General features: G+C 46.5%; 1 protein-coding gene across 3 annotated transcripts in view; it reads right to left on the bottom strand.

The window, feature by feature from the left end:
- BEND3 (BEN domain containing 3) overlaps positions 1-14,154 on the bottom strand; it is a 36,278-nt gene that overhangs the window by 10,119 nt on the left and 12,005 nt on the right. For 2 of the 3 annotated variants that reach the window (XM_066373547.1, XM_066373546.1), the window contains exons 2-3: positions 11,222-11,269; positions 10,556-10,758 (exon numbers count right to left, since the gene is read on the bottom strand). In XM_066373547.1, the coding sequence (XP_066229644.1) occupies positions 10,556-10,758; positions 11,222-11,258 (240 nt within the window). In that variant the 5' untranslated portion in view covers positions 11,259-11,269. Of the gene's footprint in view, positions 1-10,555; positions 10,759-11,221; positions 11,270-12,709; positions 12,804-14,154 lie in introns of those variants that run through there. The other variant, XM_066373548.1, reaches the window with a different exon arrangement.

The following is a 14,154-nucleotide window of genomic DNA, read 5'->3' as shown; positions in this document are numbered from 1 at the left end:
TTTCATTTAAATTAATCGATTACTTCCTACACCCTCTTAGATAACAAAGCTATCTGACTCATATTACAGAAAGGTTAATTTTTCTCTACATCTCTGTTGATAACCATGCAAAATAAAAGCTCCTTTACTCTCCGAGGAATCTGAAGATAGAGGAATACTTACTTGTGTTTTTATTCTCCCAAGGAGAGGCCCAATACTTTTTCAGGGTTTGTTTTTCTGAGGCCCTCTGGTACCTCACCACCTCTACACCTCCCAAGAGTACAGGCCCAGGGACACGGCAGGGTGGGAGGAGTCTGCCACCTGCCCCCACTCCCTCTTGGGGTCCTCTCACCAAGCTGTCCCCATCCTCATCCCACTGCAGGCTGGTTACATGACACAGGACCAGGTCATTTCTGAGTCTACTCTTACTGCCTACCAAAGTGCCTGGGACACAGAAGAGCTCAATGAATGTTAGGCAACCACACGTATGGATGATCAAAGCAGGGCAAGGGGTTCTACCGCTCTCAAATTCATGCTTACGACCCAGGAACAACCTGACCTGTGGTGGCGCTGTGGATGAAGCACTGACCTGGAACGCTGAGGTCGCCAGTTCAAAACACTGGGCTTGGGCCCTGGCCGGTTGGCTTAGTGGTAGAGCGTCAGCCAGGCGGGCAGGAGTCCTGGGTTCGATTCCCAACCAGGGTACACAGAAGAAGCGCCCATCTGCTTCTCCACCCCTCCCCTTCTCCTTCCTCTCTGTCTCTCTCTTCCCCTCCTGCAGCCGAGGCTCCATTAGAGCAAAGTTGGCCCGGGCGCTGAGGATGGCTCCATGGCCTCTGCCTCAGGCACTAGAATGGCTCTGGTTACAACAGAGCAACACCCCAGATGGGCAGAGCATCGCCCCCTGGTGGGCATGCCAGGTGGATCCCGGTCGGGCGCATGCAGGAGTCTGTCTGATTGCCTCCCCTTTTCCAACTTCAGAAAAATACAAAAATAAAAATTAAAAATTAAAAAATCAAAACCCTGGGCTTGCCTGGTCAAGGCACAAAGGACAAGCAGTCACTGGCCAGCTAGAGTGAAGCAACTACTTCTTGTCTGTCGTTCCCCCACCCCCCCCAACACCACCACCACCAACTGTAAAATGAATAAATCAAGTCTTTAAAAAAATAATGGTACCTATCTCACGGGCTGTGAGGGCTTACTGCGCTAAAGCACACCAAGCGCTGAGCCCCTGTCTGACCACAGTAAGTACTTATTATTATTACAATATGATTATTAAAGAAATGTTACTCCCAAGCCAGACTAGAAGAAATACTGTGGGCCATTTATAAAACTAGTTGTAACGATTACTCTCAACCAATAAACAAGAGAACTTTACTACAGCACCAGGAGCAGGGCGGGTCCCTCACAGAAGGCACATCTTAGAGGCCTGTCTGCCAGGGCAGGGGTACAGGAAACCTGAGCTGGAGGTGAGGCCTTAAGCTCTTAATTTGTTTTTTGTGGTTGTTCTACTATCTGGCAAAAAGCAAAGGATTAGGAAGGAAGGGGGAGAGGAAGGACGCTTACCCCGCACACATATACACACATCAGAAACTTGGAAAAAGAGACAGAGACAGTTGAAAGTCTCTACCCCTAAGGCAGTGTGTTGGAACTGTGGGTCATGACCCATTGAGTGGTGAAATTGACTTGATGGATCATGACTAGCATAACAGGAGGGAGGGAAGGAAAGAGGAAGTGTGAAAGAAAAAAGAGACAGAAAAAAAAATAGAAAATACCAGAATAAAAATTTATTTATATATAAAAAAAGAAAGTACCAGAGTGCATTGCTCATAGTAATTAAATTTGGGAACGTTTTATTTAATTTCTCTGTGTGTATCTACATAATTACATATCAATCTATATATGTGAGCTGTATTTCTCCACTGGATGGATTTATGACTGTGGGTCACTATTGAAAACCACTGCCCAATTAAATTCAAAGTGCTTTACTTTCTAATTACCACAAACTGCATATTAGATTTTTAGCAACTTATTCAGCATTAAATCCTATTACACCAAAATAATTTTGGAGGTCTGGCAGATCATGAAGTTACCACAAGGTTTTACTAGTATAGAGAAATCTGAGTTTGTAATGCCAATCACTAAATAAATCATAACTGCATTAGGAGTGATTTAGAAAAGGGGTCTTTGCTTTACAACAAGTGACCCTATTAATGTCTTTAAAAAGATTCCATGCAGAGAGATCAACAGAAACTCACATGCCATGCAGTCAGACTACATGTTCTAGAGGGAGATATGACCTAATTAATTCCCAGTATAAAAAGGAAGTAGAGGGAAGTTTCTGGGTGAATTGTCTGAATATCAACACACAGAAGTCTTCCGACTCCCCACCTTCCCACAGTAGGCAGAAGGCCCGAGTCTATCAGAACTGGAAATCCCCCCCATAACTCTCACTATTCAGCTACATTAATAAAAATATTTCAGCTTCTACCAAGTATGTCAGAAACACTGCCAACAGAACCATTTTTGGCTAATCGGCTTGAATGAAAAATTAAGTTCGAGTCCCAGTAGAGGGCAACATTCCTCACTCTCAGAGACCATGGATATTCATTTCCACACAAAACACAACACCAGCACCAAAGAGGAGGTTTTTAGATATCCCCACACTGGTGTCCTGTCAACTCAGTGCTCCAATTAATTCCAGAAATGCTGACAAGGCGACGATGGGCTGGCTGCGTGTGCGGCTGCCGATAAAATCTCTGCTCAGCTGTCTAGGAGTATCAAGAAATCTTAAATCTGTGCTACTTGGCACTGGGTGCCTGGCTGACACCGTTCGCAATTCTCTGAGGCTCATCTTCCAACCATCTGGGAGCTCTGCGGCTGCGCCTGGGCTCCGCCGTGCCAGCCTCTGTCCTGGAGCTGATCGGGGCATCTCATTCTGCCACCAGCACCCTTAGACTCAAGAGGGAATGCCAAAAACCTCTCAGCTGGAGAACCTGAGCAAAAAGCGGTTGATGTTGGGTTACAAGTGAGCGGTAAGTATACTATTTGGGGGAAATCCACCTGTCTGCACAGCGACATCCCAGGGGTTGGGTCACCATGAAGACGCTCCAAGGATTAAACAGCTTTCTCGGGATTCCAAATCCAAGAGCAGTCACTGAATTCAGTTCAACAAATGAGGAGCTACTAAGTGGATGCTGTGATGCCTGAAAACATAGGGATCTGGAGAGATAAAGCAACTTGAATGGAAGGAAGAAGAAAAAGAAGGGATGGCAACATTTCAGGCCAGGACATGCTCAAAGGCTCCTCACAGCGTCTTATGAATACCCCAGGGCCCTTAGGGCCACCGAGGTATTGAAATACGCATCTCCGAATGGAGCATCTCTGAATGGAGTCGTCTTGGTAGTGTTGAATTCCCAAGCCTTGTGAAAATGGGAATGGCCATAACACCTGTCTGCTACGGTTGTTGTGGAAGCTCCTAAGTCTCCAGCTGGTAGCACAGTCACTGACACTGAGCAGGGATTCAGTACCTTTGCACTGAATCAATGACATGATATTTCTGTTCTCAAAATGACAAACCACAGTGACACTTTAGGATTAAAAACAAACACAGAAACAAAGCCCCCTAGAAGAACAAAGCTAACGTCTGCCTGGCACATAGCTCTTGAATATCGCCCCCCCTTCTGTGAACAGAAAGATGATTCCCAATAAAAACGGTGGCCACTCACCTTCCACATCTGCTGCGCTTCGCTAATAGCCTTTTCCAGTGGAGGCAGCAGCAAGTAAATGTTTATACAGCTTTGTGTTAAATTTTTTGAGGGAGATTTTATTTTCCCTTTCAGTATTATGCTACATGTCACTCGTAAACAAGTCACCAGCTGTGATATGAGTCTGCATGTGACGTGCCTTTAGCATCAGAGCTACCACTCAAATCCTGCCCTCTTCGCTGTCCTCCCCCTCCCTCGGGCCTTGGGGAGGAAGACTGAAGGTGGTCTATGCTCAGACTTGACTGGTGTTCCGAATCAAGTGTGCTCAGGCCTGGGGCATCCCAGAAGGCGGCACCCGATGGCTTCCCTTGGAGGGAAGCAGCTGAATAGTGACCACCAGGTTGGAATGGATATGGGGGCCGGGGGACAGTGAGTAAACATTTCTGAAGGCTGACATGGGTCAGGCCCTGTGCTGAGTTCCTTATATGGGTATCTTTTTTTTTTTAATTTTTTATTTATTCATTTTAGAGGGGAGAGGGAAAGACAGAGAGAGAAAGAGAGACAGAGAGAGAGAGAGAGAGAGAGAGAGAGAGAGAAAGAGAAAGAGAAGGGGGGGGGGGAGCTGGAAGCATCAACTCCCATATGTGCCTTGACCAGGCAAGCCCAGGGTTTCGAACGGGCGACCTCAGCATTTCCAGGTCGATGCTTTATCCACTGCGCCACCACAGGTCAGGCCTATATGGGTATCTTTTGATCCATACAGGAAACCGATGAGGTGGGCAGTACTGTCCCTCATGACCATGGAGGAACCAGAGTCTGGGAGGTCACTAATTCACCAAAGGCCCCTTATCTGACTCCAGAACCTCAGCTCATTTTGGTACTTCCTGTTCCTAGGGGCTGAGTAGGAGAAGGTGGGGCTCCCTCCCTGGACGGGGAGCGGGGAGCCGAGCGTCCCAGTCGCTCCACACCAGGAGCAAGGCTGCCCGCGGGCATCCTGGCACTTCACCTTACGTGCCTGAGTGGGCTCATCTGTCTGGTGAAGATATTAATCTTCTCATCACTGATCTGTTCTATGGATAAATGAAATAAGGAATGATGATATTTATCAAGTGGGTACTCATTAACTTTTTTTTTAACTTTAAAAAAATTTATCGGAGTGACACGGGTTAATAAAATTATGGAGGTTTCAGGTGTGCAATTCTATAATGCATCAAACTGTGTTTACCACCCCAAGTCATCTCCTTCTGTCACCGTTTATCTCTCCTTTACCTCGTTCTACACTCCCCCCAGTAACTGTTATTATGCTTCCCTTCCACCTTTTTGATTATTGCTTGTTGCAGCCTCCTGGTTCCTTCGGTCTCACCCTGTGACCAAAGTACTTAAGAAAGCGGCCCTGGCCGGTTGGCTCAGCGGTAGAGCGTCGGCCTGGCGTGCGGGGGACCCGGGTTCGATTCCCGGCCAGGGCACATAGGAGAGGCGCCCATTTGCTTCTCCACCCCCCCCTCCTTCCTCTCTGTCTCTCTCTTCCCCTCCCGCAGCCAAGGCTCCATTGGAGCAAAGATGGCCCGGGCGCTGGGGATGGTTCCTTGGCCTCTGCCCCAGGTGCTAGAGTGGCTCTGGTCGCTACAGAGCGACGCCCCAGAGGGGCAGAGCTTCGCCCCCTGGTGGGCAGAGCTTCGCCCCTGGTGGGCGTGCCGGGTGGATCCCAGTCGGGCGCATGCGGGAGTCTGTCTGACTGTCTCTCCCTGTTTCCAGCTTCAGAAAAATACAAAAAAGAAAAAAAAAAAAAAGAAAGCCACACATACCCCTCAGCTCTGCCTCCACCCCTGCCCCCACATCCGCAAGAGGGATCAGGAAGATTCCGGGGAAGAAGGGTACAGGACTATACATTCTGAATTAGAACTAGTACCATTTTAAAAATTAACATATACTATAATTTCAAAAACGGGATAGATTGTTCTGAAGTCCCCAGGGCTCTGAGGTGACTGATTAACTGACAGTCAACTTACACAAACTTTAGAAGGAAATACTGCCTTGAAATCACATGACATCTTTCTACAAGGAGCTCAAGAATTTCAGGAGGTTGTACTTGTGTTCTTTTTACAGAACAGGGGTGAAGGGGTATCAACCTTACTTTACATACACTAAGGAAAATGAACATAGTTAATAAACACCCAAAATAAAATCCAGAGACTGAGCTTGACCAGGCGGTGGCACAGTGGATAGAGTGTCAGACTGGGATGCGGAGGACCCAGGTTTGAGACCCCGAGGTCGCCAGCTTGAGCCCAAGGTCGCTGGCTTGAGCAAGGGGTTACTCGGTCTGCTGAAGACCCACAGTCAAGGCACATGTGAGAAAGCAATCAATGAACAACTAAGGTGTCGCAACGAAAAACTGATGATTGATGCTTCTCATCTCTCTCTGTTCCTGTCTGTCTGTCCCTATCTATCCCTCTCTCTGTCCCTGTAAAAAATAAATAAATAAAGTAAAATTCCAGGGACTGAGCATGTCTTTTCCTTGCCAAAATCTAATGGGTTAGAACTGTAGCAAATCCACTGAGAAGTAAACATATGTGACCAATTAGAATATGTAAACTGGACTAGTCATATTAGAAATATTCAAATATGTTTTGGTTCCCTTTTCTCTGAACAAGTCAGAATTCTTGAGCGATGCCCGAAGCTCTGGCCTGACAAAGCTGGCTGCCCCACCAGTTGAAGAGGAGCATCTGAAACCCATTACGTCATTCATGTGACCTGCGGACAATCCCTCCATGGTGAACCCCATGCCGGACTTTTCTGACTTGCTTCATTCACATAGTGAGAGATTCAACTAAAACACAAATCTTAAGAACCTTCTCTTTACCTTTCTGCTTCAAGTATATGAGATTCTCTATGATGCCATGACAACAAAAATGTGCTGAATGAAGGGATAGCGACACCATTTGTGCACTGAGGCAGTGGGACCACCTGGATTGTCCACAAAGGCCACGACCTGGGCTTCCTTCTTGATGTGGGGCTTGTTGTTTCTTATTGTGGTGAACTGTTTATAAAAAGGGCCACACTGGTTCCCCCGTCCTGTGTGAAAGCCTCTTTGCTTTGGGACTTTGTTGTTCCTGCCATCGGGGTAGAATCTGTTGTCCCACACTTTGCATGTAGGTTGGGCCACATGACCTGCTTTGACCAGCGGGATACTGAGTACAGATGACGCCAGCAGAGGCCTGAAGAGCCTGCACTCAGAGCCCGTCCTGTCTTGCTCCCAGGAGCTCTTCCGTGTCCCACGGACAAGCCTGGACTAGCCTCCCGGAGAGTGAGAAAGTACTACGGGGACGCTGCAGTCATCCCTGTTGGCCCAGGGGAGGCTGGTCACCTCTGATAGGGGCGTGAGGTCACCCCAGACCGCCTCGCCCCAATCATGTTAGGCATATCAGGAGAACCACCAGCTAATCCACAACAATCCTGAATAAAGTGGTGGTTGTTTTAAGTTTTTTGGGGGAGGAAGGGGGTTGTTACACAGCAAAAGTGAATCAATACTCAACTTTGTGTTCTACTTCTTGACTGGCTTTACTAGCAAACTTAAAAGGATTTTGTAGGACTGATCATAAACAGATGACAAGCAGAAAAAAATATTTTCAGAAGTTCCTTTAGGAACTTAACATAGTATCTTTCAAACTTTTCAACACTTTCAAAATAACCTCTAGGAATCCAACCCATAGGTACACTCACAGAGGCACTAGGTGTATGTACATGGCTGATTCTGTGGCACTGTTTGCACTAGTATAAAAGTGCAAACACCTAAATATCAATCATTAGGGAAAAGGATAATAAATTACGGTTTAAAGTAAAACATAAGAAAAAGCAAATGGTTAAATGTTTTTCAAAGGAGCTATTCTACTAACCACTGTGTAGCTTTCATTTGCCACAAAAGGAATCTCAGCAGACAGAGCTCTGAGACTGAACCTGTAGTCACTACTTCCTGCACTAGAAACTGCCTTTCACACATGAAAAATTCCTCCGAGAAACAAGGTATCCAGCTAGTGGCTGTTCAGGCCGCCAGAGTCAAGGGCGGGATATTTCTAATCAATCCTTTGTGGGGGGGAAAAAAAACTCAAGTAGGTATAAAAAGTGCAGCTTTCTGGGCATTATAGATTGTCAAAAATGTATTGGTTGAGTATTTATTACTCATGATAATCCAAAAGTGAAAGCAACCCAAATGTCCATGAACTGATGAATGGATAAACAAAATATGGTCTCCAGTGGTCCCTCGTCTACCACAGGGGTTAGGTTCCAGACCTCCCCCCGCCTCGCGACAGGTGAAAATCCGCAAAGTAGCGACCTTATATTTACTTCATTATTCATATATCTTTTAAGGTTTAATTTCTATTTAATATATTTTTTTTTTTTTGGTATTTTTCCGAAGCTGGAAACGGGGAGGCAGTCAGACTCCCGCATGCGCCCGACCGGGATCCACCCAGCATGCCCACCAGGGGGCGATGCTCTGCCTATCTGGGGCATCGCTCTGTTGCGACCAGAGCCACTATAGCGCCTGGGGCAGAGGCCATGGAGCCATCCCCAGCGCCCGGGCCATCTTTGCTCCAATGGAGCCTCGACTGCGGGAGGGGAAGAGAGAGACAGAGAGGAAGGAGAGGGGGAGGGGTGGAGAAGCAGATGGGCACTTCTCCTGTGTGCCCTGGCCGGGAATTGAACTGGGACGTCCACAAGCCAGGCTGACACTCTACCACTGAGCCAACCGGCCAGGGCCTCTACTTAATATTCTTTTAATATGCTTTAATTAGTATTTTTATATAGTTTTCAATTTTTTTAGGCTAGAAATTGCTTATTTTACCACAAAGATAATAGAAATAATAAAAATATCTATATACCACAAAATCCCATAATACTGCGAAAACTCTGCAATACTAAATTAGATATATACAATTTAAAAATCCGCAATAGAGTGAGACTGCAAAAAGTGAACCGCGATATGGCGAGGGACGACTATATTCACACCATGGAATATTATTTGGCCATAAAAAAGAATAAAGTACTGCCTGGCCAGGTGGTGGCGCAGAGGATAAAGCTTTGGACTGGGATTCCGAGGACCCAGGTTCGAGACCCTGAGGTCGCCAGCTTGAGCACGGGCTCATCTGGTTTGAGCAGAAAGCTCATCAGCTTGGACCCAAGGTTGCTGGCTTGAGCAAGGGGTTACTCGGTCTGCTGAAGGCCCGCGGTCAAGGCACATGTGATATAGCAATCAATGAACAACTAAGGTGTCGCAATGCGCAACGAAAAACTAATGATTGATGCTTCTCATCTCTCCGTTCCTATCTGTCTGTCCCTGTCTATTCCTCTCTCTGTCTCTGTAAAAAAAAAAAAAAAAAAGAATAAAGTACTGATACATGCTACAGCATGGATGAACACTGTAAACATTTGCTAAGTAAAAGAAACAAAACACAAAGGCCACATAGTCTATGATTCTAATTGTAACCAATGTTCAGAAGAGGCAAATCCACAGAGACAGAAAGTGGATTAGTAGTTGTCAGGAGACAGAGGAGGAATGGCCCTGACTGCTAATGGGTGCAGGATTTCGTTGTGGGGTAATGAAAATGTTTTAAATTTATTGTGGTGGTGGCTGCACAACTCTGTAAACATATGAAAAACCTATGAACTGTGCATTTTCAATTGGTGAATTTAGTATGTGAATTATATGTCAGAAAAGCTCTCAGAGGAAGATAGAGTCTTAATAAATAGATGAATGAATGAATGAATGAATGAATGAATTACTCAATACTCCATGATGTGGAATGCTGTCAGTTCTCATTACAATGTAATGTAAACATATATATTTAAACCCTGGTGAAAATCTTAACCTCATCATTTTGCCATTTAAAGTGCAATTTTTACTTACTGAAGACTCACTTTGTCTCTAAAACCCATAAATTCCCAAGTTATTTGGATCTGCCCTAGCATCTAATAGAGGAGAATTAAAATACACGAATAATAACCCAAAGAATCTCAGGCTGATAACCCACGGTGCTCTGGCTAATGACAAGGAGCCTTGAAAATGGGGGGCTCTTTTGAACACACATGCAGAAACTGATATAACTATCTGGGTCCCCGAAAGAGAATAAATGTGGATGGGGGGGTGGGGGGTTTGGGAAAATGTTCTAAGAGTTCAAGGTATATAATCTGCTGGTCCAGGGGGAGGCTGTCTGGAGAGAGATCCGGGCTGGACACCTGCTTGTCTCCCAAAGCAGCCTCTCTCTCCTCAGTCTTCACTGTTCTGTGTACAAGTCTCATCTCCCATCTGGACTGCAGGCTGCTAGAGGGGGCCACTATGTCAGTTCCATTTTCTCTCTCAGAATTTAGCAAAGTTCAATACAACTAGCAGATGACTAAGAAATAAGGCAAATTCGTACAATAGATAACTTAGGGATAACGGGTCTGATACAGAATTCTCCACTTTAGAAAAAGATTCACTGAACAGTTTCTTTAGGCATCAAGCTCTCCAATAAACATAAAAGACGGATTTGATTTAGAAAAAGGCCTGCGAACCCTTGAAACTTTTCCAAGAATCTATGTTAAGGATGTACTACGTAAAATGTAGGCTTGCCATCAACAAGTTCTTGCCTTCTCTGTAGAGCAGAGCAAAACAAAGAACTCAAAAGCAGGTGCTTGTGAAGACTCCCTTTCCCCCTAATGAACCCAGACATAGACAAGATTCCAGTCGACACTTAAGCCAGAGATGGGACAGCTGAAATGAAAGCCTTCTCACGCCCAGGAGTTTAGGAGCTGACCAGATCCCACAAGTAGAGATTCTGTGTCTCATCAGAGGGTCAGAGCCCAAGCAGACGGGGAAGGGGCTTGGCGCTCACCTCGGGAATGAGCCGCCGCCTCTTCACGCTGGAGACAGAGTCTGGCTGGCTCTCGCTACCTGGCTGCTTCCGCTTACTGGAGTCCTGGAGGGTGGTGAAGACGCTGTCCAGAGGGGGCTTCTCCGAAGACCGGGAGTTCACTGAGCAGTCCAGGGCAGCATCTTCAGCCTCCGTCTCCACTTTCACAGTGTTACTTTTTAGAACTGTGGCAGAGAAGAGAGAGGGCTCAGCGAGAGAGACCACTGGGCCACTCAGAGATCAGCAGGGCTCCCTAAGTGACACGTTGTTTGTGGGTCGCCCTTTGACACTCCACTCAGACGATAAAGTCTAGTCACAATAAAACTGCACTTTCCAACCAAGCAATTTTTATCTTACCGCACTAGTGCTATACAATAAAACCATGCACTAAGAACATTTTGTTCAGACTGGTTTTAAAGTCTTTTTGAAGGGTGGGAGGAAGGAGAGGACATGGAGGGAAACAAATACTATCTTTTAAATGATGCTTTTTAAAAAGTAACTCTAGAAAGACACACGGGTGGAGGGGCATGGGAACGGGGGAGGGGGGGCTTCCATTGATTTTTCATTTTGTATCTTCTTATATTTTTAAATCATGTGAATGTATGACCCCACAATGTTAAAAATAATTCTTAAGGTTTTTTTTTTTACCTTCTTCTACATCTTCACTGAATTCAGTTGAGTTCATCTTCTATTCCACTACATGTAAAGACAAAGACAAAGTGTTGATTTACTGCTCGATTTATTTCTTAATTTTCCGTCCCATGGAAAACTCCCTTTCCCCCAGCCCTGGCTCCGGGTAGAAGTTAAGCCCACACCGCTCTGCAACACCAAGGAAAAGCACACCCCCTCCTTCTCATTTGCGGGTGCTCAAAGTAGCCAGGCCTCCGTGCACCTGCTGGGAGCGCTTCTGCAAGGCTCCGTGTGGCTAGAGGGTGTCTCACAGCTCTGACTGAGGGAGCTTACAGAGCGAGGGGACTGTTCCTTAAGAAAATCAGTCTTTTATAAATTCCGCGCACAAAAATGAAAAGGCTGACCGAGGACAGAAGCTATGGGTCCTGTGGACTCGGGCTGAGGTCCTAGGCCTCCAGGTGGTCCGAAGAGACCTGTGCTGCCCATGAGCGCAGCCACGAGCCGCGTGGCTACTGAAGAATGGAAATGTGCTGATCCAAATGGAGGGAGACATACCCGCTGGATTTCAAAGACTTCGCATAGCAGGAAGAGTGTAAAATATCTCATTAAAGTATTTTTACATTAATGTTGAAATAAGATTTTTTTACTCATTGGGTTAAATAAAATATACTATATTCAAATTAATTTCACCTTTTTTTAATGTGGCTACTAGAAAATTTTAAATTACATATGTGGCTTGCTTTATATTTTTATTGGATGGTGCTGGTCTAGCCTTTTCTTCAGTAAACAACTTTCTCTTTCAGAGAAAGAGGTGCTGTAGGTTTTTAAAGTTCCCAAGTGCCACACAATCTGGTCCAAACCCTTCTCGTTATTGACGAGGAGATGCAGCGGGTGGGAAGGAAGGCGCCCTGCATGAGTTTCAGGGTGTGGTGCAGGGCTGGCACCTTCTCGCTGCAGGAACGGAACAGACACCGTGATGAAAAGCACCTGTGAGTCTCTGAGGTTCCTCAAATCATGTAACAGAATGTCCATACAACCCATAAGCTAGTAGTGAGAAAAAATAGAGACGACAGCATTTATGAACGACATTGGGGGTTGTGGTTCCCACAACTGATTAAGCGGACTATAAATATCAGTCTCATTTTGGTTAGGGATCAGAGGAGAGCAGTACTAAGAAGCATCTCCTAAGAAACTTCTATAAGGAAGAGGGATGCCATCTACAAAGTACAATAAACCACTGACAGAGCAGCTGTGGAATGGTGTGTGGTCCCGTTTCACACCAGTGAATGGAGTGTTGGGGGTCGGGGCATGACAGAGGGAGTGTCTGGGGACCCAGGCACAGGAGAATGTCCAAATTTACTAATAATAGCAACACTTACATAGTACTAGTCACAGTGTGTAACGTTCAGTTTATGACAGGAACAATTATGTTCATCCCTGTATTACTAATTTTCAGAGGAATGAATAAGAAAATTTAAGATTTAAGACTGAAATCACAGGCCTGACCTGTAGTGGCGCAGTGGATAAAGCATCGACCTGGAACACTGAGGTCGCCGGTTCGAAACCTTGTCTGGTCAAGGCACATATGGGAGTTGATGCTTCCTGCTCCTCCACCCCCCCCCCCTTCTCTCTCTCACTCTCTCTCCTCTCTAAAATGAATAAATTTAAAAAAAATAAAAATTAAAAAAAACCAAAGACTGAAATCACACTAAGAATAATTCCTACTTAACAAACAATCCCCTATTCGGAAAACATAACACACGAGATGATACTAAGGGAAAACTTCAGCAGCTTAAGAACTATTTTACCAGAGGTGAATTCTAGCAAATACACCACACGTTTGATGACATCCTCGGATCTGGGTGTCTCTGAGGGGAGGTACAGGCAGGCAGGTGGGTGGGAAGTACCATTTGCAAGTCAAACTGACAACTGCATTTCAGCAGGCAGGCAGCTGGAGGTGAGGCAGTCAGGCCTCCTGCCTCCCAGCCTAGTCAGGGCCTCTCGAGGAGACTCACTCAGGCGTCACCCGAGGGCGAGCGTGGCAACTGCCCTTGGAAACCTGCCATGGGGTCATAACCCACTCCCTCCGATCCAGGGCAGAGGTAAGACGGCAGAACAGACCAGGAGGATGAGAAAACAGCCGGTGGAGAGGGGCCAGTGCACAAAACCAAGTACATTCTGGAGAGAAAGAGTGGGGAAGGGAGGAGATGAAGAATGATTTGTTAGGGGGGAAGGAGTCATAGTGAAAGAAAACCACAGAGACTCTGGCTAAGTAGAACAGAAGCATTAAAAGGACAAGTGAATCCTGGAAGAAAATAAAATAGGAGTCGTTGAAAAACACAGCAGACAGAAGCACCAGGGCTGAGCGAGGCCCTGGGCCATCTAACAGTACGCCTGTCCCCACACCCCCACTCCACCAGAGCAGTGGGGAGCCCAGGAGGCTGACAGCCCGGCCCTGCCGTGGGCTGGGCGTGGTCTCTGCAGGGATGTGGCCCAGTGAGCAGGAAGGGTACTTTCTGAACCACCACCACGTGACACAACAGCAAGCAATGAGCACCTGAATGCTGAGCTCCTGTGACTGCCTTGTCAAAGAATTGTGAAGGAGCACACACCTGAGCCACCTGCAGAGTGAGGACAAGTAGAGGAGGAGCCACCGAAGCTCACAGCAGGGAGGTGGAGGCCAGTGGCGGCTCTCCAGGCACACAAGGTGCCCAGGGTGCATCTGCTTTGGAAAACATTTCTGTGTTCATTTATAGACCAGTGACAGATGCTAGACTAGCAGAGAAGTAGCCCAGAACACAGTGCAGTGGGCCCCTTCCCTCCCGGCCAGCAAAGCAGCCCTGCTCTTTGGAAAGCTGGGGAATTTCCCATTTGCAAGGCCTGGAAAACCCACGAGGGCATCGGGCGCACGTGCTGGGGAGTGAGGCGAGGGGCCTCGCTGCCGTCTGCAG

The sequence above is a fragment of the Saccopteryx leptura genome, chromosome 3, assembly GCF_036850995.1.
Source record: "Saccopteryx leptura isolate mSacLep1 chromosome 3, mSacLep1_pri_phased_curated, whole genome shotgun sequence".
NCBI classification, from domain to species: domain Eukaryota; kingdom Metazoa; phylum Chordata; class Mammalia; order Chiroptera; family Emballonuridae; genus Saccopteryx; species Saccopteryx leptura.
This window is presented reverse-complemented; position numbering and strand designations above follow the sequence as displayed.